The 23,724-nt window shown below is 49.5% G+C and overlaps 2 protein-coding genes across 4 annotated transcripts in view; both read left to right on the top strand.

Annotated features, from left to right (window-relative positions):
• Positions 1 to 23,264, top strand: part of grm7 (glutamate metabotropic receptor 7) — a 171,815-nt gene extending 148,551 nt beyond the window's left edge. Inside the window, exons 9-11 of one of the 2 annotated variants that reach the window (XM_063473294.1) lie at positions 14,813 to 15,059; positions 17,251 to 17,273; positions 21,001 to 23,264. In XM_063473294.1, coding sequence (XP_063329364.1) covers positions 14,813 to 15,059; positions 17,251 to 17,255 — 252 coding nt within the window. In that variant the 3' untranslated portion in view covers positions 17,256 to 17,273; positions 21,001 to 23,264. The remainder of the gene's footprint in view (positions 1 to 14,812; positions 15,060 to 17,250; positions 17,274 to 21,000) is intronic. The other variant, XM_063473293.1, reaches the window with a different exon arrangement.
• nicn1 (nicolin 1) overlaps positions 1 to 23,724 on the top strand; it is a 581,340-nt gene that overhangs the window by 457,217 nt on the left and 100,399 nt on the right. The window lies entirely within an intron of this gene.

Below are 23,724 nucleotides of genomic sequence, written 5' to 3'. Positions count from 1 at the left end.
TGCTGGCCTTCTTTACCTCGGCGATGGTGTTGTGGGTCCAGGTGAGATCAGCGGAGAAACCTGAAGGTGGAGACAGATTCCACCTGTTCTCCATTTATAATGAGAGAGGAGTGGAGCTGTCTGTGTCTCCTGAGGTCCATGATGAGTTCTTTGGTTTTAAGGATGTTCAGCTTCTGGTTCTTCTCTGAGCACCAGCGGGACAACTTCTCTACCTCCACCCTACAGGGTGACATCACCACGATGATGTCATCACAGTGGTCATCAACATACTTCACTGTGTGGCACATTTGTCTTTTTGCTTTTTGTGGTTTTGTTTTCTGGACATTTGGTCCTTTTTTGTCTCCTCAGCAGGTTTTTGCCTCTTTGTTTCTTTTGGGACACGTCCGGTTGTTTTAGGCTGTTTGATGTAAAGCAGGAGGGCGTGGCTGTTTGGAGCCTGAGATCTGGTATTTTGTCTTTCCCAGTATGTCTTGTTGTTTGTCCGGTTCCTTCAGGTTCTTGAGTCTTTCTGGCTCTTTGTGTTTGTGAGCTCTGTATGTATTTTTTGGTGGTTTAAATTCACATGTGGCTGACTTTGTCATTTCGCTTTCTTGTCCCTCTTTGTCGGGCACTTTTGTGTCTCAGTTTGCCATTTTTGGTCATGTTGTGATTTGTATGCTTGCTTTGTCTGCGGTCAGAGGTCAGTGTACCTGTGGCGTCTCACCTGTAGGTAAAGAATCCAAAGGCAGGCGTAGGATTAGAAATGTGCAGTAATATGACTTTAAAATAAAATGCAGACCTGAGCTCGCTGATTTTTCCCTCCATCCGCAGAAGCAACAAGAAGCTGTAAACAGGAGTCGGGCTGTTTGGTTTGCTAATTAATTGGACGCCTACGTGAGATAAGGTGAAGCTGTTTGGTCTGCACTGAGCAGGACCTGAAGTAAGAGAGCAGATAAGAGATGTGAGATAAAGCAGCAGAACCCGGAGAGGCCTGGGGGGGCGGGGCCTGACCTGTGAACGCTCCTGTCAGCCGGCCTCGATTTGACTTCATCACGTCATGCACGTCAATGCACATGCATTAAACTAAGCAGAGTTCAACTTTTGTTTTTCATTACACTAAAACTAGCATCGCTTTGGCTGGTCTAGTTTTAGTTAAAGTTCAGCCTTAGTTCCCGGGGGCCTCGCTGAAGCCCGTCCACAGTGGGCTGGTGCTCCTGACTTCATTTTCTATCTGGTTTGTTCAGCAGTAAAAATCTGATTAAGTCATAATTAGTGAAAGTGTGTCCCTCAGAGGGGACGTCGTCTCGTTGAGGTGATTTGATTCAAAGCTTCCTTGTGGCTGTTGATGAAACAGAGCATTAGTCTGACTGCAGAGACGCTGCAGATGTTCATTCTGATGTTCATTCAAACCAAAATAGAAGCACAGAGGTCAGAAGCTGCCTGAGAGTCTGCCTGTTTCTCGGTTTCCTTCGCCCTCGCCGTGATCAGCGACGGCTCATCTGAGCATCGATGACTCCCTGCAGGCTGGAGCCGCTCTCACAGAGTTCTGCTGCTTTCACCGATTTCACTAAAAACAATAAGAGAAATACTAAAAACACAGACGGAAACACACATTGTTCTTCCTGTTTACATGCCTCACAGCATTGTGGGGGCTGTAGTTTGTCCTCAGAATAGACGGAGAGTTCTTATCTGCTCACGGAGCCACGAAAAATATATGTTTGTTTAAAGAAAGCAGTAAAATCATAAAATTACATGTGATCTGTGTGAGAGGCAACAATGCTGCAGAATGCATCATGAAGACAACACATCTGTTTTTGGTACACACACACACACACACAACAACCTCACCTTTGATATATCACAAAACAAAACAGGTCAGGTGTGTCTTATTATTTTGAGTTAGAGAGAGAAACGTTTAAACACAGGAGCAGAGTCCTCACAGATACATGAGTACAAACAGGTGTGTGTGTGTGTGTGTGTGTGTGTGTGTGTGTGTGTGTGTGTGTGTGTGTGTGTGTGTGTGTGTGTGTGTGAACAGAGGTTTGACATCACCTGAGTGCAGCAGTAACATACTGGCCTTTGCTGCTTGTTATTACCTGCCTGCTCCGAGCAGAATACAGATGAGCAGGAGAAACTCTCTCTCACACACACACACACACACACACAGACACAGACACACACACACACACAGACACACACACACACACACGCGCACCCAATTTCAACATGCAAATACAGATTCAGGCAGCAGCGAGTAAAGGATGAAGGAAGGAAAGGGGACAGCATGGAGTGATGTAATGAAGGAGTGTGTGTGTGTGTGTGTGCGTGTGTGTGCAATGTGGTTTCATTAGTGTCTGTTACAGTGTAGGAGGACGTTTGTTCCTTTTTTGTTTTTGTGTTTTCTTCTTCATGTTCTTATCCTCCAACAGACACACACAGACACAGACACACACAGACACACACACACACAGACACACACACACACACACACACACACAGACACACACAGACAGACAGACACACAGACACACACACACACAGACACAGACACACACAGACACACACACACACACACAGACACACACACACACAGACAGACACACACACACACACACAGACAGACACACACAGACAGACACACACACAGTCACACACACACACAGACAGACACACACACAGAAACACACACACAGACACACACACACAGACAGACACACACACAGACACACACACACACACACACAGACACACACACAAACACACACAGACACAAACACACAGAAACACAGACACACACACAGACACAGACACACACACACACAGCACAGACACACACACACACACACAGACACACACAGCACAGACACACACACACACAGAAACACACACACACACACACACACACAGCACAGACACACACACAGACACAGACACACACACACACACACACAGCACAGACACAGACACACACACACACACACACAGCACAGACACACACACACACACACACATGTCTGGTTTGCTATCCTCGTGGGGACATCCCATTGACATAATGCTTTCCCTAGCCCCTTACCCTAACCCTAACCATTAAAAATGAATGCCTAACCCTAACCCTTACCCTAAACCTAACCATAACCTAATTGTAACCCTGACAGTAAAACCGCATTTTGAGTGTGAAAATTGCTTTCAACCCCGAGGGGACCTGGATTTTGGTCCCCACGGTGCAGAAAGTCCCCACCAGGATAGTAAAAGTCAGATTTTGGTCCCCACCAGGATAGTACGAACCCGTACAGACACACACAGCACAGACACACACACACAGACACACACACACACAGACACACAGACACACAGACAGACACACACACAGACACACACACACACACAGACACACACACACACACACACAGCACAGACACACACACACACACACACACACACAGACAGACACACACACAGAGACACACACACACACAGACAGACACACACACAGACACACACACACACACAGAGACACACACACAGACACACACAGAGACACAGACACACACACACACACAGAGACACACACACAGACACACACAGACACACACACACACACACACAGACACACACACACAGAGACACAGACACACACAGACACACAGAGACACAGACACACACACACACACAGAGACACACACACACACAGACACACAGACACACAGACACACAGACACACACACACACACACACACACAGCACAGACACACACACACACACACACACAGCACAGACACACACACACACACACACACAGCACAGACACACACACACGAAACACACACAGCACAGACACACACACACGAAACACACACACACACAGCACAGACACACACACACGAAACACACACACACACACAGCACAGACACACGAAACACACACAGACACACACACACAGCACAGACACACACACACGAAACACACACACACACAGCACAGACACACACACACGAAACACACACACACACACAGCACAGACACACGAAACACACACACACACACACACACACACACACACACACACAGCACAGGTTGTATTTGTTGGGTTTAAACCATGAGGCAGGACTCACTCAGACGCTTCAGTGCCAGGTGGGCGGGATCTTTGTGGCTGCTATCGCTATAACAGCAGCCAATCACAGAGCAGGAAAGCTAGCCGAGCTTCCGTTAGGCTGCAGTAAGCTAGCGGCCTGTGACATCACACGTGTCTGTGATGTCACACCTTTGCTGCAGTCTCATTCGTCGGCTTCTGATTACACCCCGCCCTGTTAGCTGGAAAACAGGAGAGCTGCCTGTGGATGCAGTAAAGATGGCCGCCCTGCTGTCAGAGGGCGATGTGGCGTGTTCATGTGCGACTGTGTTGTCACTTTATCCTTCGTTTGGGAGCAGTCTCAGGGCAGCGTTCCTGATTCTGGGATGATTTTCCAGCCATTACGAGGACTGAGACGAAGCTGAAAGAAACAGGTTTTCCTCCTGTGGCAGATGATCCTGCTGACTGACCTGGATAATATTTAAAGATCTGCTCTCAGCTGCCTCGTCTCCTTGTTAGGTGAAGGTTCTTGCTTTGCTAGTTTCAGTTTAGCTCATCTAGTTGATTTCTAGGTTGCTGTTTAGTTCCTTGGTCATCTCCCCTGTACTAAGCCTCCCTGGTTCGTGTGTCTACCTGTCATGTTTCACGTCTGTGTGGTTCTTGTTGTCAAGTTTGCGTCATGCCTATGTCTCCATGTTTCCTGTTTTACTTTGAAAGAGTCCGGTGTTCCTTGTATTTAGTTTCACTTCCCCTGTCCTGTCATTAGGTTCGTGTGTGTCAGCTGTTCTCCCTCATGTGTTTGCCTGATCATCCCTGTGGGGATTTAGTCTCTGTGTTTCATTCAGTCTGTGTCGCGTCGTCTGTGTAACCTTCCCAGTTATGTCTCGTCATAGTCGTCACAGTTCTCACAGTCATAGAATTAGTTTTCAAAGTGTCAAAGCTTTATCACAGTTTCACAGTCTCGTATAGTGTTCAGTGTCATAGTCTGTTTTCCAGTTTAGTTGTCTTGCCTGCGCTTGCTTAGCTTTTGTTTTGCCTTCTGTCATCAGCCATAATAAAGGCTCGCTTTTTGTTAAAGTCACGTCTCCTCACCTGTGTCTGCTCGTGGGTCCTGCTCTAACTAACACACCGGCGCACCCCGCCGTGACATCAGGAGGCTGAAGGTCGCCGTGCACCACGAGCTTCCATCTCGTGTTTCCTGTTATGTCTTGAGGAGGCTGAAAGCGTGCCGTCCTGTTCTGCAGAGCAGGTTTCATGCTGTGGAGAAGGCAGCAGGATCAGGCTGCGTGTGCTCAGCAGCGTCCCGTTCTCATGGTGATAAAAGCTGTTTGCTGGAGCCTGAAGAGGGATTTGATGCCTCTGACTGTAACGCAGGTACATTGTGTGTTTTCTCTGATGTGAATGGCTCATTCAGGATTTATCAATGAGAGGATACACTTGAAGCTCAGAGTCTCAGTGAAGAGATGGGCGAGCTGGAAATGAGATCAGAGTGAAGAACCCTCCTGAAGGACGGTCAGGCCCGCCGCCTACAGGACAGAAATCATTTGAAACACATCATGCAGACGCTACGTGACCTCACAGAGAAAAACACATTACAAAACAGCGAACGCAGAGACTCAGCAGTGAGGTGATCAGAAAGACAAAGGCGACAACGAGAGATCAGAAACGCTGCCTCAGATCAGCGCTCGTACTCACGGAGACTCCAAGTCTGCTCCGAGAGCGCCGAAAGGGCGGGAACTTCAGCGTGACCTCGAAGAAAGATGAACGACATCAGCTCAAAGAGACGACCACAAGATCGAGCCAAACGATGTCCGTGAGGAACGATCTGAACGATCTGGGCTCACATCCGAGGATCTCTCTGTCCACGAGAACATCTCGAACGTCCACACAGGTGTAAAAACCCGCTGTTGATGGAGCGGTGGTATGCGCGACGTCCCGAACAGCATTTCAGCGTCACCAGATCTGCTGCCACATGTCAGCACCTCATGAATAAATCAGACGAGGCCGTTTCTCCTCTCACACACACGCCAAGGTCACTACGCCGCCATCACGGGGACTCAGACTGCCGCCGTGCAGCTGATTTAGATGTTTTCCACATGTGTAGACAGGAAGGAGACGCCAGCAGGAGGAGGCGGCTATTTGCAATGCTAATGTCTTTGCTTCATGCAGCAGGGATTTTATGCCACTGATGATGTTTGTTTCCACCTCCTCTCCTCACCTGTCAGCACACAGGACGTCGTCCTCCTCTCCTCTTCACCGCCGTGTTCAGTCGGGCTACACTGATTGGTTGATTCATCTGAAACGTTTTTCATTTAAAGGAAATAAACTGCATATGTTCCTGTTGCTGTGCTGACTTTACTCCATCCACAGGTACTGATCAATGAGTTAAACTGCAGGAATGTCTTAAAGACATAAAGACCTGGATGGCCGCTAACTTTCTGCTTCTTCATTCAGATCAAACTGAGGTTATTGTACTCGGCCCTGAACATCTTAGAAATATGGTATCTAACCAGAGAGGCCAATGCTAGGCTGATAGACGGACACAGTTTGTCTAACGATGAGCTCGAAGACAAGCAAGTAGCAGCCAGGGTCAGAGCCTCCATCCAGCCTGGAGCTGTTCAGATCTTTGGGCTGTGTTTTCCTGCACAGGATTTAAGGAGCCTGGAGCTGATAATAGCGGCTATGTGTTGGAGGTCATGGTGGAGGGAGAAGGTGGGTGTGGAGATGGGGCAGTCTCCAGATGGTGCTGTAGCTGCAGCAGAGGGGCAGCTTATAACCCGAGATGGCTCTGAGGCTCCTGCAGACTCCGCCCCTCCCTGATTACTCTCCTCCGCTCGCTCCGAACACTTTTCTCTTCCTCTCTGATGTCAGGACATACGTGGATACGGCAAATCTTTAATGTGATTTGCTGAGCAGACCATCAGTGTGCTCCCCATGGTCATCAGTCGAAAAGGTCCATCAGAGCCTCCTCAACCCCCTCTGCACAGCGTGACAGCTGGTTCCCAGTGTAATACAGGTGTATACACATGGAGGTCTCGGGGTTGTTAGCTCGCTCTGTTGTATAGTACAGTATCACTTTGTGTAGCTGTTACAAGCTGCTACAGGCTCGGGCTGCTGGGTGACTTCCCATGATGCACTGAGTGTTTCTGTGAGAATGTGAAGACGTGAGAGCTTGCAGAATAAAACGAATCATGTGATCTTTATTTTGAAATTTCTTCTTGTAACATTTTTTGCTCACTTGTTTTAAGTTTACAGTAACAGAAATACATGTAAATATCATTCTGCACATTGGTGAATACTGTTTTCCTAACTTGAAATTTCAAAAAGAAATGAAATAAATTCATGCTATTTATTTATTCACGTTTTATTCTGCAAGCTCTTTCAAGTTTCTTCCTGTTTGAAGAGAGTTCTTCCTCCCCACTGTCACTGCTGCTCGTGGCTGATTGCGGGGTTCCTCGCTGCCTGTCAGGCTCTTTAGTTTAAAGCACTGTGAGGTGATTTTTGTTCAGTTGTGTCACACCTGTAGCCACCCAGCTCTGTGCTTTATCTCCAGCAGCAGCTCCACTTCCTGCCACTTTGTAACAGCAGGAGAAACTGGAATTTAAGTACCCCAGTAAACAAGTCATCCTCACACACACACACACACACACACACAGACTCACACAGACTCACAGTGCTGACATTTGGAGAGCCAATCAAATGTGAGGACGCTGTTTCAGGACGTCTGTCTCCTCTCTGCTGCAGCTCTGGGCCATCACACAGGTAGTTAGCAGTTAGCCTTACAGCAGGTGGAGAGTGGTGCCACATTAAACTGTGTCCCCCTCCAACTCGTCACCACAGCCGCAACTCAAAGGTCTTCAAACACATTCAAACATCTGCAGCTGAATATCCTAAAAATCCCAAATACTGCTGCTAATAATAACAACAATAATGATAAAGAATCACACAGTAATCTTCACATAATGTACAAACATCAGAAAGAGAAACATGACGAATAAATGAACTACGATCAACTCTTCAGACCACATTATAGGTTCTGAGGTGACGTTTAGATGTAAGAGTAATTTGAGTAATCTGTAATCCTGAATAATCCAGAGTAACAGAACATGTGAAACCACGGCGGTCACGTGCTGGGATTCAAACCTGACACCCCTGCAGCTGCTGCGTGGCTGAAGCCCTCTGAGGCAGGTTTGTGCCTCATGTGAGCTTCATAAAAACACAGGTGACCTAAAGCAGAGCTGAGGTGTGTCAGCACTGTGCTGCCGTGCAGAGACGTCTGCAGCTTTGGAGGGACGAAGGCCGACGATGAGGAGAGAGGGCTCAGAGCAGAAGCTGCAGCCCAAAGAGCTGAGGCAGGATTGTTGCAGAGATCTGTGACGATGACTCCAGGACAGAACGTCCCTTAAATCAGAGCAACAGGGTTTAAAGCTGTGAGGAGGCAGCAGGAGCTCAAGGACGCCCTTTGACCCTCGTCACGTCACCTCCTGCAGCACCGAGCTGCTGTCCAACGCCACCACCTCAGTGTGCGTGTGTGTGCCTGTGTGTGCGTGTGTGTGCGCGTGTGTGTGTGCATGTGTGTGCGTGTGTGTGTGCCTGTGTGCGCGTGTGTGTGCCTGTGTGCGCGTGTGTGTGCATGTGTGTGCGTATGTGTGTGTGCCTGTGTGTGCGTGTGTGTGCGCGTGTGTGTGCATGTGTGTGCGTATGTGTGTGTGCGTGTGTGTGCCTGTGTGTGCGTGTGTGTGTGCCTGTGTGTGCGTGTGTGTGCCTGTGTGTGCGTGTGTGTGTGTTTACTGTAGTCACAGGTAGCTCTGAACGCACTCTGAGGGCGGTCTTAGAGGGAGGCGTCCACTGAAGCTGAGCTTTGGCGTGTGTTCAGGATTGGTTGCCATGTTTTTAGTGTTTCTGCAGCTTCAGAATGCTGATTGGTTCCGGGTGTACCTGCACTCAGATGCCACAGGTGTCACCATGGAAACCAGCTCAGACCAAAAAGACAAAACATTAGGAACAGACACTGTGACTCTCGACTCACTTCCGCCCTGCCTCTCGCTCCACCTCTAACGCCACCTCCTCCTCCTTCCATCCAAACTGAACGTCTCGTCCATCTTCCTCGTGTGTCTGATGCTCTTCTAAACTTTGCAGCTTCTCCTCGTCCCCGCCCTCCTCGGCTCGTCTCGCGTTCCTTCATCGTTTACGCTCACGCCCACTCAACCTTTCCTCCCCGTGCTCTCTCCGCCTCCTCTCATGCACCTCTCTCTCCACCCTCGCCTCTCCCTTCTCCACCCTTAACTGTCTCCAGCTCTGCGGCAGTTTCTCTCGTTTCATCTCTCTCCACTGTGCACCATTTTATTTCTGCGTATGGCGCTAAAACGGCGTTAGCATAACTTTTATCGGCGTCTGGAGGTGGCGAGCAGAAGCTGTGGCAGCAGTTTTTATTGAGCGCATAAAGAGCAGCTCCGGCCGGAGTAATCAAGGAAGCAGTGTTTTTGGAGAGTTTACAGCACCCAGCAGTTTCTACTAATCTGTTGTCAGAGGAGTCATGTGCTACGGTGGCTGTGAGGTCCAAAACGTCCTCAAAGGCGGGGACTGTTTTACCTTTGAAATGACCTGAACGCAGCTCGCTCCGGGCCTCAGACACACGTCAGAATCATGACCACGTTCCTGCGATCGATTGTTAAAATGCGCCTTTGAGGCCTGAGAGACGGGAAGGATCAGGACAGGGTCATGTGACTAGCTGCAGACCTCGTCACATGACCACTCCTCATCCACATGGTGCGTTTGCAGCAGTGAGGCAGACTGATGTCAGTTTAGGTGAACCTGCAAATATTCAACTCTGCTAAAAACTGAGCCTTAAACATCACGTACACCCGACGTCGCCACCAATCAGGTATGGGGGAGGAGCTTATTTATGCCCTTTGAAGGCAGTTGGAGCTCAGCTTCACTGAGTTGGTTCAGCCTTACCTTGACACAGAGCCGGGAAGCAAAGGGCGAATCAGGCGACTTGTTGGCGAACGATTCTGAAACGCGTCCTATTTTCAAGTTCCCGACACGCGTGTTTTCACACAGGTGACGCAAAGCGAAACCTGACTTCACATGGTAAGAGTGCAGCAGGGTCTACGATGAGAGAAATGCTGGCTGTGACTGTTTCAGCCTCCTCCACCTAACGCCACTGAATGTCCATGAAGAAGACCTCAGAAGGTGAAACGCCTCCAGTGCAGGACAAACATCAGTCTGAGGTTTGAGCTCCGAGCATCGCCCCTACTTTATGCTCGCCGCCGACACCGTACGTGATTTGGTGTCACTTCAGCTTATCGTGGGTTTTTGCAATGTGGCGCAGCCGTGTCTGCGAGTGTGTCGGTCCATACAGGAAAAATCTGTGGACTTCACTCAGACCCAAAGCTTCCTGCAAATAAAAGTAGTTCTAAGGAAGTTTTGGGAAAATTTCCCTTAAACTTTGAACAAAGTCCTGATGAAGTATCAGCAGCACCTTCCTGATGGCTTCACAGCTCAGACCGTAACTTCTGACACACTACGACGACCGCAGCGATGAAGACGTCCAGCTTCACGTCTGAGGTGACGTCTTTCCAACGTCCTTAATGAGGTCAAAGTTTCACTTCCTGTCCTGCTCTGAGAGGTTTCCTGAATCCTCCTCGCTCGTATTGTTCGGCTCTGAGGGACACTCAGGTGCACGCACCTGTCCGGGAGTCAGACCCGACACAGTGCGTGCCGGGTCTCGGCTCTCTGCGGTTTCTACCTGGTGCTCTGATCTCTTCGTGAACTCTGAACTTGCTGTTCCTGCCGTCGATGGTTTTCCTCCACGCGCCTGTGCGCTCTGACACGCTGAGCTGTAAGCTGAGTGAGCGTCGCTTCACGGCCACAGATGGTGGAAACGACGGGTGAGACCTCAGTGATGAAGGTTTATTAAAGAGCAGCTTTTATGATCATGATGAAGAGCCTCCGTCTGCACTTTCCTGCCTTTGTGTTTACACACAGTTTTAATTTTTCACTTGATCAAACTTTATGCGTACGGCCTCTCTCGGGCAGGTCAGAGCGGTTCAAAGAGCGCCACGGACCACAAAGTTAAAGCAAACCAAACAATTATGTGGATAAATGAAACAGTCTGTGCGCTGAGAGCGAGTCAATAAAATCAGAAGCAATCGAACAATAAATACGCCACAAATGGAAATGATCCTCAGATTTATTTTTAAAGAGCCTCACAGAGCGCCGCCATACAGCAGCAGAGGACATCAGCAAACCAACAGCGTGTCAAAACTTTATCAAAACTCAAAACGCCTCCCAGGACGACGCACGGTGACACGGACGTGGCGCCAAGACGAGAAACGTTTCCCCGTGAACCATAAAACAGCAGAAGTGTGCGGATGATTTCGCCAGGCGCCGACCGGACTGCAGCTGGGCCTGACGTAGACAAGTTGGAGTCTGTTTCAGTGTTTGCACCTGATGGAGTCGACCTCCATCTTTGTGCCTCACACAGAAACGGCGCACTGCCTGACACCGCCTCGGTGAGACGGCCATCTTTGATGTGGTTTCAGAGAAGAGGAGCACGTTTTCATCGGGGGGAGGGCTTTAAATGAGGGGGGAGGAGTCTGTCTGCAGCATGCTGGGCCAGACTCGTTGTTTACTACCAATTGTCCAATCAGAGCCGCAGGAGCAGCCGAGCGCTTGGCCCCACGTGGCGGCGAGAAGACGGCAGTAACAGCAGTCATGTGAGAACATCGTAAGGACGCCGCAAGCAGCTCAGCTGAAACACGCCGAAGAAAGAAAACGACCTTCATCGCGTCAGGAAAACAGCACTCAGGGACGCCACGAGTCACAGGGAAGCAAGGAGGCGAGGAAGGATGAAGACTGAGACAGAAAGGGAAGAAGTGCAAAGGAAATAGGAGGCAAGAGAAGTGAAGCAGAATTATAGAAACACAACGTGAAGCTGGAAGAGGCTCTGAAGCTGTCTGCTCAGGAGGAGGGTCACTTCCTGCTCGGCTGAAAAGCTGCCAGATGTGCAGCACTCAGACAGATGTGTACAGACAAAGAGCCAAACAGCTTTAACAGAGCAGCGCCACCTACAGCTACAAGCACAGACTGTATATGAGCGATGACATCTGGAGGGCTCACTTCAGTCTGCAGAGACCTGCTGATCAGGAACATAAGACAGTTTCACTCAGTAAAGCTCCGCCTCCTCAGAGATGGAAATTAAAGCAGGTGAGCTGATAAGAGAGCTCTGCTGTTCGGGCTCTATCAGTCGTGTCATCTTATCACTGATTCATATCAGACTCGCACAGACCTGACTGCACGATCGTGTGCACACCTGTTAGAGAGCAGCAGGTGTTCCTCCACGGGAGCTCAGAGTGGACTGGCTGTCACAGCTGAGGGTCAGCAGCTCACACAGGCTTTAAACAAACCACTGACTCCGCCTCCTCGCCGATGTTTGCCTTCGTCTGCTTGGAGCAGACAGAAGCTGCTCTCGCTGCCCGTTTCTGACGTCCGTCACCTCTTTGTAACGAAGCAAACACACCTGTGTGTCCAGCTCGCACCTGTGGAGCTCTCCGACCCCGAGACCGTGGTCATCAGGGAGGAGCTCGTGTATGTCAGGGTCTCTTTCGCACGCGAGGCGCTGACAGACGGCAGGAACCCTCACCTGTGCACACGAGCTGCAGGTAGTGACTGCAGGGATGAAGATACTGTAGATGAGCTCGTGCTCATGATCAGAGGAGCTGGACACGTGCGGGTGTGTCTGCTGTCACAGCTTTGTAGAAGAAGACGTGCGTGCAGACTGTCGTGCAGGTAAATGCCGCAGGCTCATGAAACCTGCGTCAGGTGGTGGTGCAGGGCCTCGTGTTCCTTCAGAGCGCGGCGTAGTTTCTTGCTGACGTGGCGCAGGAAGCGAGCAGCCTGATCCTTTCTGCGGGTCTGAATATTCTCCCCGCTGTTCCCCTAACTCTCACCCCCACCCCCACTCCGCCTGCTGTGACTTCTCCCCGTTAATGGCGTCGCTCAGACTGTGACAGCAGGGCCATAACACATAAAGACAGTGGGCTGAACTCAGTGAAAGCCACTCTGGGAAGCCCATTACAGCACAGCCGTGCCTCTTTATGCATTCTTCCCGGGCCCATATCGGCCCTCTATTGGGTTCACGGGGCCACGGCTTCGGACACAGGGGCAATATACACACTGCATAAAACATTAATGGCGTGGCTCGGCCGGCTGCCGCTCTCTGCTGCAGGCGAGGGTCGAGAACACGGCGGATAATAAAACACAATCCTTCACTGGCTCATAAAAAGTGTCGAGAGTTTGCTTCAGAGTGAGGCGAGCTTCCCGAGTCTCTTTACCGCCGCTGACACGAGCGAGCGGCATGACTCTGGAATACAGCCGTCACCAGGACGGTACCTACTACGCAGCTCTAAAGGGTTAAAGGTCAGGGGTCAGAGGTCAGCAGCAGTGGAGATGGATGGACCTCTGCTCATTCAGGAGTCTCTGAACAGGCTGTTAAGAGAGACAGAGATTAATAACAAGTATGATTCAGTGCAGAGAGGTCTATTAACACATAGTGAGTGAAGAATCCCCCAGCAACCTACACCTATTGCAGCATAACTAAGGGAGGATTCAGGGTCACCTGGTCCAGCCCTAACTATATGCTTTAGCAAAAAGGAAAGTTTGAAGCCTAATCTTGAAAGTAGAGATAGTGTCTGTCTCCTGAATCCAAACTGGAAGCTGGTTCCACAGAAGAGGGGCCTGAAAACTGAAGGCTCTGCCTCCCATTCTACTTTTAAATACTCTAGGAACAACAAGTAAGCCTGCAGTGTGAGAGCGAAGTGCTCTAATAGGGTGATATGGTACTACAAGGTCATTAAGATAAGATGGGGCCTGATTATCTAAGACCTTGTATGTGAGGAGCAGGATTTTGAATTCTGGATTTAACAGGAAGCCAATGAAGGGAAGCCAATACAGGAGAAATCTGCTCTCTCTTCCTAGTCCCTGTCAGGACTCTTGCTGCAGCATTTTGGATTAACTGAAGGCTTTTCAGGGAGTTTTTAGGACTTCCTGATAATAATGAATTACAGTAGTCCAGCCTGGAAGTAATAAATGCATGAACTAGTTTTTCAGCGTCACTCTGAGACAGGATATTTCTAACTTTAGAGATGTTGCACAAATGGAAGAAAGCAGTCTTACATATTTGTTTAATATGTGCCTTGAAGGACATGTGCTGGTCAAAAATGACTCCAAGGTTCCTCACAGTGTTACTGGAGGCCAAGGTAATGCCATCCAGAGTAAGAATCTGGTTAGATACCATATTTCTAAGATTTTCAGGGCCGAGTACAATAACCTCAGTTTGATCTGAATTAAGAAGCAGAAAGTTAGCGGCCATCCAGGTCTTTATGTCTTTAAGACATTCCTGCAGTTTAACTCATTGCTGTGTGTTACCTGGCTTCATGGACAGATAGAGCTGGGTGTCATCAGCATAGCAGTGTAAATGTATGCTATGTCTTCTAATGATGCTGCCTAAGGGAAGCATGTATAATGTAAACAGAATTGGTCCTAGCACTGAACCCTGTGGAACTCCATAATTAACCTCCATAACTTTAGAGATGTTGCACAAATGGAAGAAAGCAGTCTTACATATTTGTTTAATATGTGCATTGAAGGACATGTCCTGGTCAAAAATGACTCCAAGGTTCCTCACAGTGTTACTGGAACAAAACACCTCTGAGATGAAACCATTAACTAACCCCGTTCTCCCCTCTCTCTCCCACCAGCTGTACATCCAGACCACCACGCTGACCATCTCCATGAACCTCAGCGCGTCCGTGGCCCTCGGCATGCTCTACATGCCCAAAGTCTACGTCATCATCTTCCACCCGGAGCTCAACGTGCAGAAGAGGAAACGATCCTTCAAGGCCGTCGTCACGGCCGCCACCATGTCGTCCCGGCTGTCGCACAAGGCCAGTGACCGGCCAAACGGAGAGGCCAAGACGGAGCTGTGTGAGAACGTCGACCCCAGCAGTAAGTACCTGACATCGCACGCAGGTGGTGCTGAGCACCACCTTAATTAGAAGAGGTCATCCAAACACCTTGAGTGACGTCTCAAAGATTCTGTTTCTCTCGCAGAAAAGAGAGCGCTTTCTGTGAGTTTAACGCGCCCGTTTTATCAGATTCATTTGGAATAAATCCAAAACTCAGGTGTTTCGTTCAGATCATAAATAAAATTCTGCGGCGAAAACGTTTCTTTGAAATTTGAGCATAAAACTGAAGATGTCACAGACTTGTTCCCTGTTGAGGTGAAAAGTTGACCCTGAACATGATGTTTAAATCTGCCTGTGACGAGTCTGTGGAGCCGGGATGTGTTTGGATGTCCTGATCGCTGCTTTCAGGCAGACACTCACAGTTTCTGTGCTTCAGGCTGAATGAATGAAGTCTGATGCATGTGATCATCAGGTTCCTGCTGCTTCCTGCTAAACGTAGCTTAGCAGGAAGCAGCAGGAAGGAGAGGAGGGTTTTATTAAATGTTGAACTGTTCCTTTAAAAATGCATGAGTGCATGTGCTAATCATGTCTCTGAATACAAACCGGCTTTTATTTTTGCAGCCCTGTCTCCAAGAACTAACGTTTATATGCTGAACACCAGCGTGGGTCTAAATCTGCGTGATGATTGGCTCATTAGGATAAATTAACGGCCTCGTTGTCCTCGTTAGCGTCTCTCTAAACTTCTGAAATACATGAAAACTCTGATTTTCAGGATCTGTGGGGCGGATTAGCAGCTAATCTCACAGAAAGGAGGGAGTCTGTGTTTGAATGAGCTCCAGTTAATAACAGAATCATGTGACTGAGAAATCTGAGACATGGATTTAATGTAAAGGCTGAAGAGGACGACTCTGCTGATTCTTCTGTCATTAACTGAACATCAGCGTTTAAACACGGCCACAGTTTTAATTAATGAGCTAAATGTCTGTAAGAATAATCCATCTGAAATAAAAGCACACGCAGTATGGCTCACGCTGAGGGCTGCCCCTCAGCAGGCTTCCTAACGCTGGCTAATCAGAAGAAGGTGGGCCTTAAAGAGACAGAGGATGAACAAGTGAGCTGCACCAAAGTCCGGGGCTTTTTGAACTGTGACTCATGCAAAGCTGCGCCAGCAGAGTGTGAGATAAGAGGAGGATATATTTAACCTTTACCTTTGTGAGGTAACACCGCTCCGAGGATGGCCACCCCGACCACCTCGCCACCAGGCCTAAGCGTCTTTTCTGGGAGACAGGGCTGCTGCTCACGAACTCTGGGCCACATGTAACTTCCTTTACTTCCACAGAGACGCTGAAACAACAAGTTTATCAGTCACTCCTTCATCAAAGTGACAAATCGTTTTCAGTATGTACACGATGGGTTCACGCTCAGACGTATCGATGATGGACCGTCGCTCTGATCGTTCTCAAATTCATCTCAGAACAAATCAGCTGAACATATAAAACCAAGAAACGTCTCCGTGACATCATCAGTGACATCATCATTCAGACTGATGATGTTTGATGGAGTGAACCGGGGCTGCAGCCGGTCGGTTAACGGGGACCTGTTCTGCTCCTTCCTCCGACGTTGTCGTCGAGTTCATGGAGAAGAAATCCATCTGAGCCAGAAACAACGTTTACAACATTGTTTCTGCTTTCGTGGCGAGCTGATGTCACCTCGTCACAGGTTTCATCACCTGCAGACGCAGCCTGACAAAGGACAGGAAGTTTCCTGTGGGCAGAGCCAAACACCATCACATGACAGGAAGAGGAGGCTGACAGCAGACCAAACTGAGCTCGAGGTCATTAATGCTTCAGCGTGAGCTCACAGGCTGCAGCTACACAAGTGCTAACAGGAAGTCAGCCATTCTGGAGACACCTAAATGTCCTCAGTGAAGCTCCTGAACTTGATCAGAGCTGCTCTGAGTGACGCTAAAGGAAAGCGAGGTGGGAATGAGCAGAGCAGGTCTCCCTTAACGAGCAGGTGCAGGACGAGGATGCGCTCCTGACGCACGGCGGCGAGGACGCCGCTGAGAAAAGCCGCAGTAATAGCAGAGTCACCAGAAAGCTTCGGCTCGCACCTTCTCAGAAATACAAAGTGCACAAGTTGAAATTACATGCTGTGTGATCAAATTACCAGCTCACAGTGGGGTTCCCTCTGGGACCACTCACCAAATCATGTTTTTCTCCCCCTCACAGGCTAATTTCATAATTTATCAGAGGTAAGAGCAAATTAATCTTCTGCTTCTGCTTTGCTGTCCCGACCTTGATCCATTTTCTCCTGGAGGTCTGAGGAGGAGGAGGAGAGAGACCCGAGTGGGGAGGGGATGTAAAAGTGACGTCCACGGCTCTTTACCGCCCTCTTTCAACCGACTTTAACTTTTACACGAGGAGGTTGTAGCGTGGTGCTCTGAGCGGCAGATTTACGGCCGTCCACCGGTGCTTTAACTGCACGTCCGACCCCCGGCGACCTCTGGGGTTCCTGCGCCGCTCCTGAGTCCATCAGGATGTAAAGTGTGCAGCTGTTAAACCTGCTGTGAAACGTCCACAGGCAGCAAAACCAGCCGACGCAGCAGGCCTTCATCCAGCTGTGGGCTCTGCACGTGCTCAGAGAGTGTCCCAGGGCGAGATTAAGCAAATGTGTTTCAGTCATGGCCAATCCAGAGCTCCCAGAAACCCCGTGAGACCACTGTGTCCGCCACCTCACCCGGGACCCGCACACAGCCCACCGGGCTTTCACCACAACGAGTGATCGGGCAGATCGAGGAGCCTAAGTTTGGGTCACTTCCATGAGAAGAAACTCCTGATGTGCAGGATCTTCCTGTTGAACCTCTGAAGCCCCTCCCGGGACCCCTGACGCAGAGACGGCTCTGCCTCAGTGAGCTAATTTAATACGCCGTGTCACCAGGGGAAAGCGTGCATGTAGCTCCTCCCACACCACAGACGTCAGGATTTAAAACGTATGCTTGATTTGTGGTGCTGCATTAAAGAAATATAAACACAAATGGCCACCAAGTCCCAGAATCAGCAGCCGTGGGGGTAATGTGGTCCATGCACGCGTATCGGTTAGAACACGAGGCTGTAACTGCAGCTCGCACGCCGCCTGTGCAGGCGTGGCGTTTCTGTAACGTGCTGAGCTCTCTGCTCTTCATGATGGCAGATGTGAAGCCCACGAGTACACATGCAAACATCAGCTTTCAGAGTCCAGAGTTCCTCAGTGGCCGTGCCGGCGGTCGTCTGCAGTCCGAGAGTCTATCATTAAGAATCACTTCTGTCATCGTCCTGCAAACATCGCAGAGGAACGCCAGAGTCTGAGAAACAGTGGCGGTAAAACCGGGTCCTGGTTTGATTAATCTGGATCAGCACAGAGAGACGCTTCAGCTGCTCTCAGTAAAACTCAGGAGGCTCCTCGGGCGTGGCGCCGTGGCTGTAACCATAAATAATGACGCCCCGCGGAAAAACCTCAGTGGCGCAGCCCGAGGCCCCATCATCATTACAGCACAGCAGGGGGGGGGGCAGAGCCATCTGTGGGCCGGCCCGCGCTTGCCGCTCCGTCTCCCCTCTCATTCGGCCTCGAGCGTCTCAGCGCTCCCCCCCTCCTTCACTTTGTAAATCCTCTCTCCTTTCTTTCCTCCTCCTCCTCCTCACCTCCGTCTCCATCCTCCCCGCTCCTCCAGCTGATTCCACCACAAAGACTCCTTTCTCGCTCTCTCTCCATCCTGCGGTACGAGGCCTCGCTGCCTCCCTGCACCGCCCGATTCCTCCCACAACAAAGGCGCTCAGAGCCTGACCCTCCTCTCTCCACGCCACCGGCAGAGGCCGAGACGAACATTTATTTTTGGAGCAATTTGACTTTCCAACACTTCCGCGGTCTGTGAGTCAGCAGCTGTGAGAACAGCCCAGTGCAGCAGCACGCTGAGGCCAGAGATGGCCGACTGATCCATGACAGGACCACGGCGGATCTCTGAGCGGGTCGTGACGGTAATCAGATCCTCGTTAGTGAGCCTTTGACCACACCCCCAAACAGCCTGTAGGAAAACCAGCGGTAGTATCTTGTGTTTCCAGCAGGGGGAGCAGCCACAGGTGAAGCTCATCAATTATTCCTGTTAATATTCTGTCACAAGCTGAGCCTGTGGGTAAAAGTGTGATACAGGTTTATATACACGTGTGTGAAAGGTCATACAGACTGACGTTTTCTCTCCTTTGTAACGATGAGGCTGAGAGCGTCGCTGACTCCGCACCTGCTCCCTGACCGATGCTCGGACCCTCGCCTGAGTAATCTCACTCTCTCTGCACGAAGCAGAAATAAACGTGTTTCCCAGACATCGGATTTTTGGGGTCTGTGAGTTTTCTGAGATGCATTCAGCTCCGTTAAAGGAGACTAATTATCATTTAATCTGGAATCATTATTTTAGGCTTAATTATAGCCAGACTGATTGTTTTGTTTGGTCATGATGACGATGATGATGATTGTTCCACAGAAACAACAGTCTGACTGCAGACGTGTCTCATTCACATTGCTCCTGAATGTGAATGAGACACAAAGTCAGAGCGGCCGCTGACACGCTGAGGCCGAATATGCAAACGCAGCCGTTTTCTCTTTTATCTGCCACATGATTGATGGCGGGCTCCTGGCTCCCAGCCATTCGTCACCGGACGAATGCTGAGGGTCAAGTGCCAGCGGGGGGGCTGCAGCAGGGAGATATGGAGGTGGTGGAGCTGCACAGCTCACCTCGAACCGCTCGAACACGTCACGCTAAGCTTCCTGCGTCATTCAGGAGCCGCGTGCTAACTCTGCAGAGCTTCAACACCGACGCAGATCAGGTGTCTGCAGGAGCTCGGCTGGACCCGCACACCCACAGCAACGCACCAGATTTACTCAGAGATAAATCCACGGCAGGAAACAGATGTTACAGGTTTGTGCTACAAACGAACAACGTGGCGAGTGCTTTAATGAAGAGAGCGCGGCGAGCCGATCGAGTGTTACAGGCAGGAACTCTGACATTTTAGAGACTGATGCTTGAGTTTATTTCAGGTGCCAAACACAGGGAGCAGAATATTTAAATGAACTCTAATAACAATGTTTGCATCACACACATACAGCCAACAGTATAACAGCATGTTTCCAGTCCTCCATCAGAGGCTGAAGCTCGGCGTAGGACTGCCAGCGCGGGCCGACACCTGAACACGCGTTTGATTCACGATTCAGCGAGCTGTTAGTAAAACACCTGCAGCTGGATGTGTTCTCTAGGTTTGTGACCTTGAATCGTGGGCACGTCATGTTGAAATGACGGCGCTGTTGTGGGGGTGTGATCCATGAAATCTACGGCATGGAGACACGAGGCAGGCTGTTCTGCAGTAAAAGTACAAAAACACACAAACGTACACAGAAACCTTTCAAACATCCATGAACTCTTTATTTACCAGCGTTTCTTTACAGGCCCGACGGACTTCTTTAGTCATTTTGGCTTTAAATTTAAAACTGTTTGAATTTTGGAGTCATTTGAAGATTTACTTATAAGATGGTAAATAAAGGGTTAAAAGCATTTTTCCAAGATGTGAAGACACTACTGAGCATGTGCAGATGAATGATCGCTCAAAGATTCAGTCTTTTCATCAGCTGCCATCTTTCCATCTTCAGCTCTTTAGCGCCACCTGTGGGTCAAAGTTAGACCCACCGCAGCGGCTGATCAGTCGACCCTCAGATAAGCCCGCACTCCTTTTGTTTCTCCTTCTGCTGCAGATGCTTTTGAGTTATGACCTCTCACCTCCAAACCTCCTGAGGTAGGACCGTCCCGTCCTTCCTGCTGAGAGCTCATAATTCAAGCCTTACTTACCTGAACGTCTGTCATCACCTCTTCCCTGCTCCATCTTTAACCTTCACCTCTGCTCTTTAAGCGGCCGTGAGGACCGAAGCTGACCTCTGTTTGTGTCTCCTGCCGTCCCCAGGTCCAGCAGCTAAGAAGAAGTACGTGAGCTACAACAACCTCGTGATCTAACGGCGCTCCTCCGTCACTGCAGAGCGAGATGTCTGATCTCCTGCAAGAAGGACGAGCAACGGGAGAAAAGCGGCGACGTGCAGGACTTTTTCTTTCTCTTCTTTTGGTCTCATGTGCTTCACTGCCCATCGGAGACGTTCAGGTGCAAAGCGGAGCGTGGTGGGACGACCTCTGAACTCTGACCCCTCCGGGTCGAGAAAAGCTCCAGAAATAAAAATCTAATTGTTTTGTCGTTGAAGTGATGCCAGTGGTTGTGAGGCCGAACGCGGCGACGACTGGGCGGCGCCGACGGGCTCCGCGCCGCCGGTGATGTCAAACGAAGCGCGAGCCCGCCCCCTCGTGTCTCTTTATGTACTTCCAAACTGCAAGTTCTCACCTTTCTGTCCGCGTGTGTAGTTCTTTATGGCTTATATGTCGGCCTCTTTCCGTTGGTTTGATTTCTGTTGGTTTGTAAGACGGCTGCGGTTGCCATGCCGACGACAGATCTACTTTGCTTCTCGGTTTGGTTTTATTGAAGCCATATTCTTCTTCGCTCGGAGATTTGGAGGGCTTCGCTCGCGCTGCCACCTGGACTCAGATTTTTATCCTGCAAATGTGAGAAAAAAAAGCCTCTGAAAACTTCAACAAACTGTTTTTACGACTCGCTCGGCTCATTTCCTCCTGACTACATATCCCAGAATCCACTGCGCTGCATGCAGGAAACAGAGCTGCAGGGTTGAAGGCAGCAGAGAATTTTACAGTGCCCTCTCTGGGACTGTCTGCTGGCCGCAGTTAGCCACTGTTTCCAAATCCACGCTAGCCTCGGAGCGGTACATGCACCGTCCTGACCCCAGTCCTCTTACTCCACCCGCAGGGGTGGAGTAAGAGGACTTATTTTACTCTTTCTCACTCCAGTCAACACTTGGACCTGGCCTGTTCCCATCAATCAGGAACCAAATATGGTTTTATTGTCCCCCTGAAAAGGTCGTTTCAAAAATGCACAATCATTGAAATCAACTTCTTTAAGAACGAAGCGGATTAATAAACATAATTCTGATTAAAAAATAATCACAAAATATCATACCTGAGCTGTGTGGTCACAGCACATGCTTACGTCCGTGTTGTTGGCCCCTGCAGCTCCACCCTCAGCCTCTTTTACCAGCTACTACACGTTTACCCATCACAGTTTATTCATTAAAAAATATTCGTGGTGGAAATCAGAGTTTAAAAAATGGATGAAATCCAAACACAGAGTGTAAACAGTAAAACAGAGTAAAAGAGATTGAAGCTTTTTGGAGAGTCGTGCTCCATTTTTATTTGCTTATATGTCGACGATCTGATGCTCTGAAAGCAGAAGTAAAACTTCAGTCGTTAAAACTAACGACTGGGAGGGCCGAGACCTCCTTTACCCTCTGCTTCCTGTTTGGACCTCAGTCACGCCGGCCTGGAGATGGTTACTCGCACGTCTGCAGACTCACCACCGAGCAGATTAACGAGGTTTATTCCAGGTGAGAATCAGCTGAATGAAGCCAAACTGTCAGTGTTCTGGAGAAACGGCGTTTTCAGAGGCTTTAACAAACACAGCAGCAGGTCTGAGGGAAATCTGACCGTTCAGCCGGCCGTGACGCGGAGCCAAAACAGTTCTTAAGTGTTTTTAAAGCCGTTTGTGGTCACATGATGAAACATTCCCTCCCCAACATGCGTGTTCTTCTCCACACACTGTTTGTAGGTGTTTGATGGCGGCGGTGGGGGTGAGGGGCGGACCCTTACCCCGAGGGAGCCTCCTTCGGTCCAGGCTGAATCTCTGCTGATTTCATGGACTAAAAAAACCAACTAAAGGTGTCGATGTCGAGGTTGTCAATGCATGCCTGATTTGTTTGATGTTGAACCAGAAAAAAAAGTTCTGTGCCACAGTCGATCCCACCTGTCTGCTCCGAATCGTCCGTTCTTCGGTTCCTCGGAAACGTTCTCGCTCGGCAGAATGCGGCTTTGTTCGGTTTCTTATTCCCTGCGGGAGAAACACACGGAGAATATATATTTAAAAAAGAAAAACACGTTTTAAAAAATGGAAGCATGTATGTTTTCTACTGTTTGTACTTGGTATATTCATGTTGCCCTTGCTGCTTATGTGCCAATGTTGTGGGAGAGATTTACATTTGGCCACTCATGCAACTATTCTGTGGTGTCGTCCAAGAATGTATCAACATGAAATAAAACATTTGGTTATTTTTTTTAGAAACGCCGTCTGTGTATCCATGACGACCCTGAAACACGCTCTCGTGTGACTGACTTCACAGCAGCTTTGCATGATTCACTGTTCACAATAATCCTTCTTTATCTTACAGCCCGTCACTTCCTGCCTAGTCTAAAAAAGGCCCCTCCCCCTTCCTTAAATCCAGCTTTCTTCTGATTGGCTGCCTCTTAAGATGACCATATAAGGATGTTTCTTCACTATGAGGAAGTCCTGCTCAGCTCGCTTGAGCGGCTACACGACGCACGCCGTCCTGCTGTTCACCAGCACAGAGAAGCTGCTCTCTCAGTGACGGCTGAGAGCGGCGAAAGACGTGATGTCAGCCTGTGAGCTGCAGCGTCACCTACACATGCGCGTATATGTGCACACGTGCAGTAAAGCAAACAGAGAATGGAGCTCTGTGTCTGCAGACGGTGAGCGCACAGCACAGATAAGCTGCGCTCG

Source organism: Pelmatolapia mariae, linkage group LG5 (assembly GCF_036321145.2).
Source record: "Pelmatolapia mariae isolate MD_Pm_ZW linkage group LG5, Pm_UMD_F_2, whole genome shotgun sequence".
NCBI classification, from domain to species: Eukaryota; Metazoa; Chordata; class Actinopteri; order Cichliformes; family Cichlidae; genus Pelmatolapia; species Pelmatolapia mariae.
Note: the sequence above shows the minus strand (reverse complement) of the source record. Positions and strands in the feature narration are given on the sequence as shown.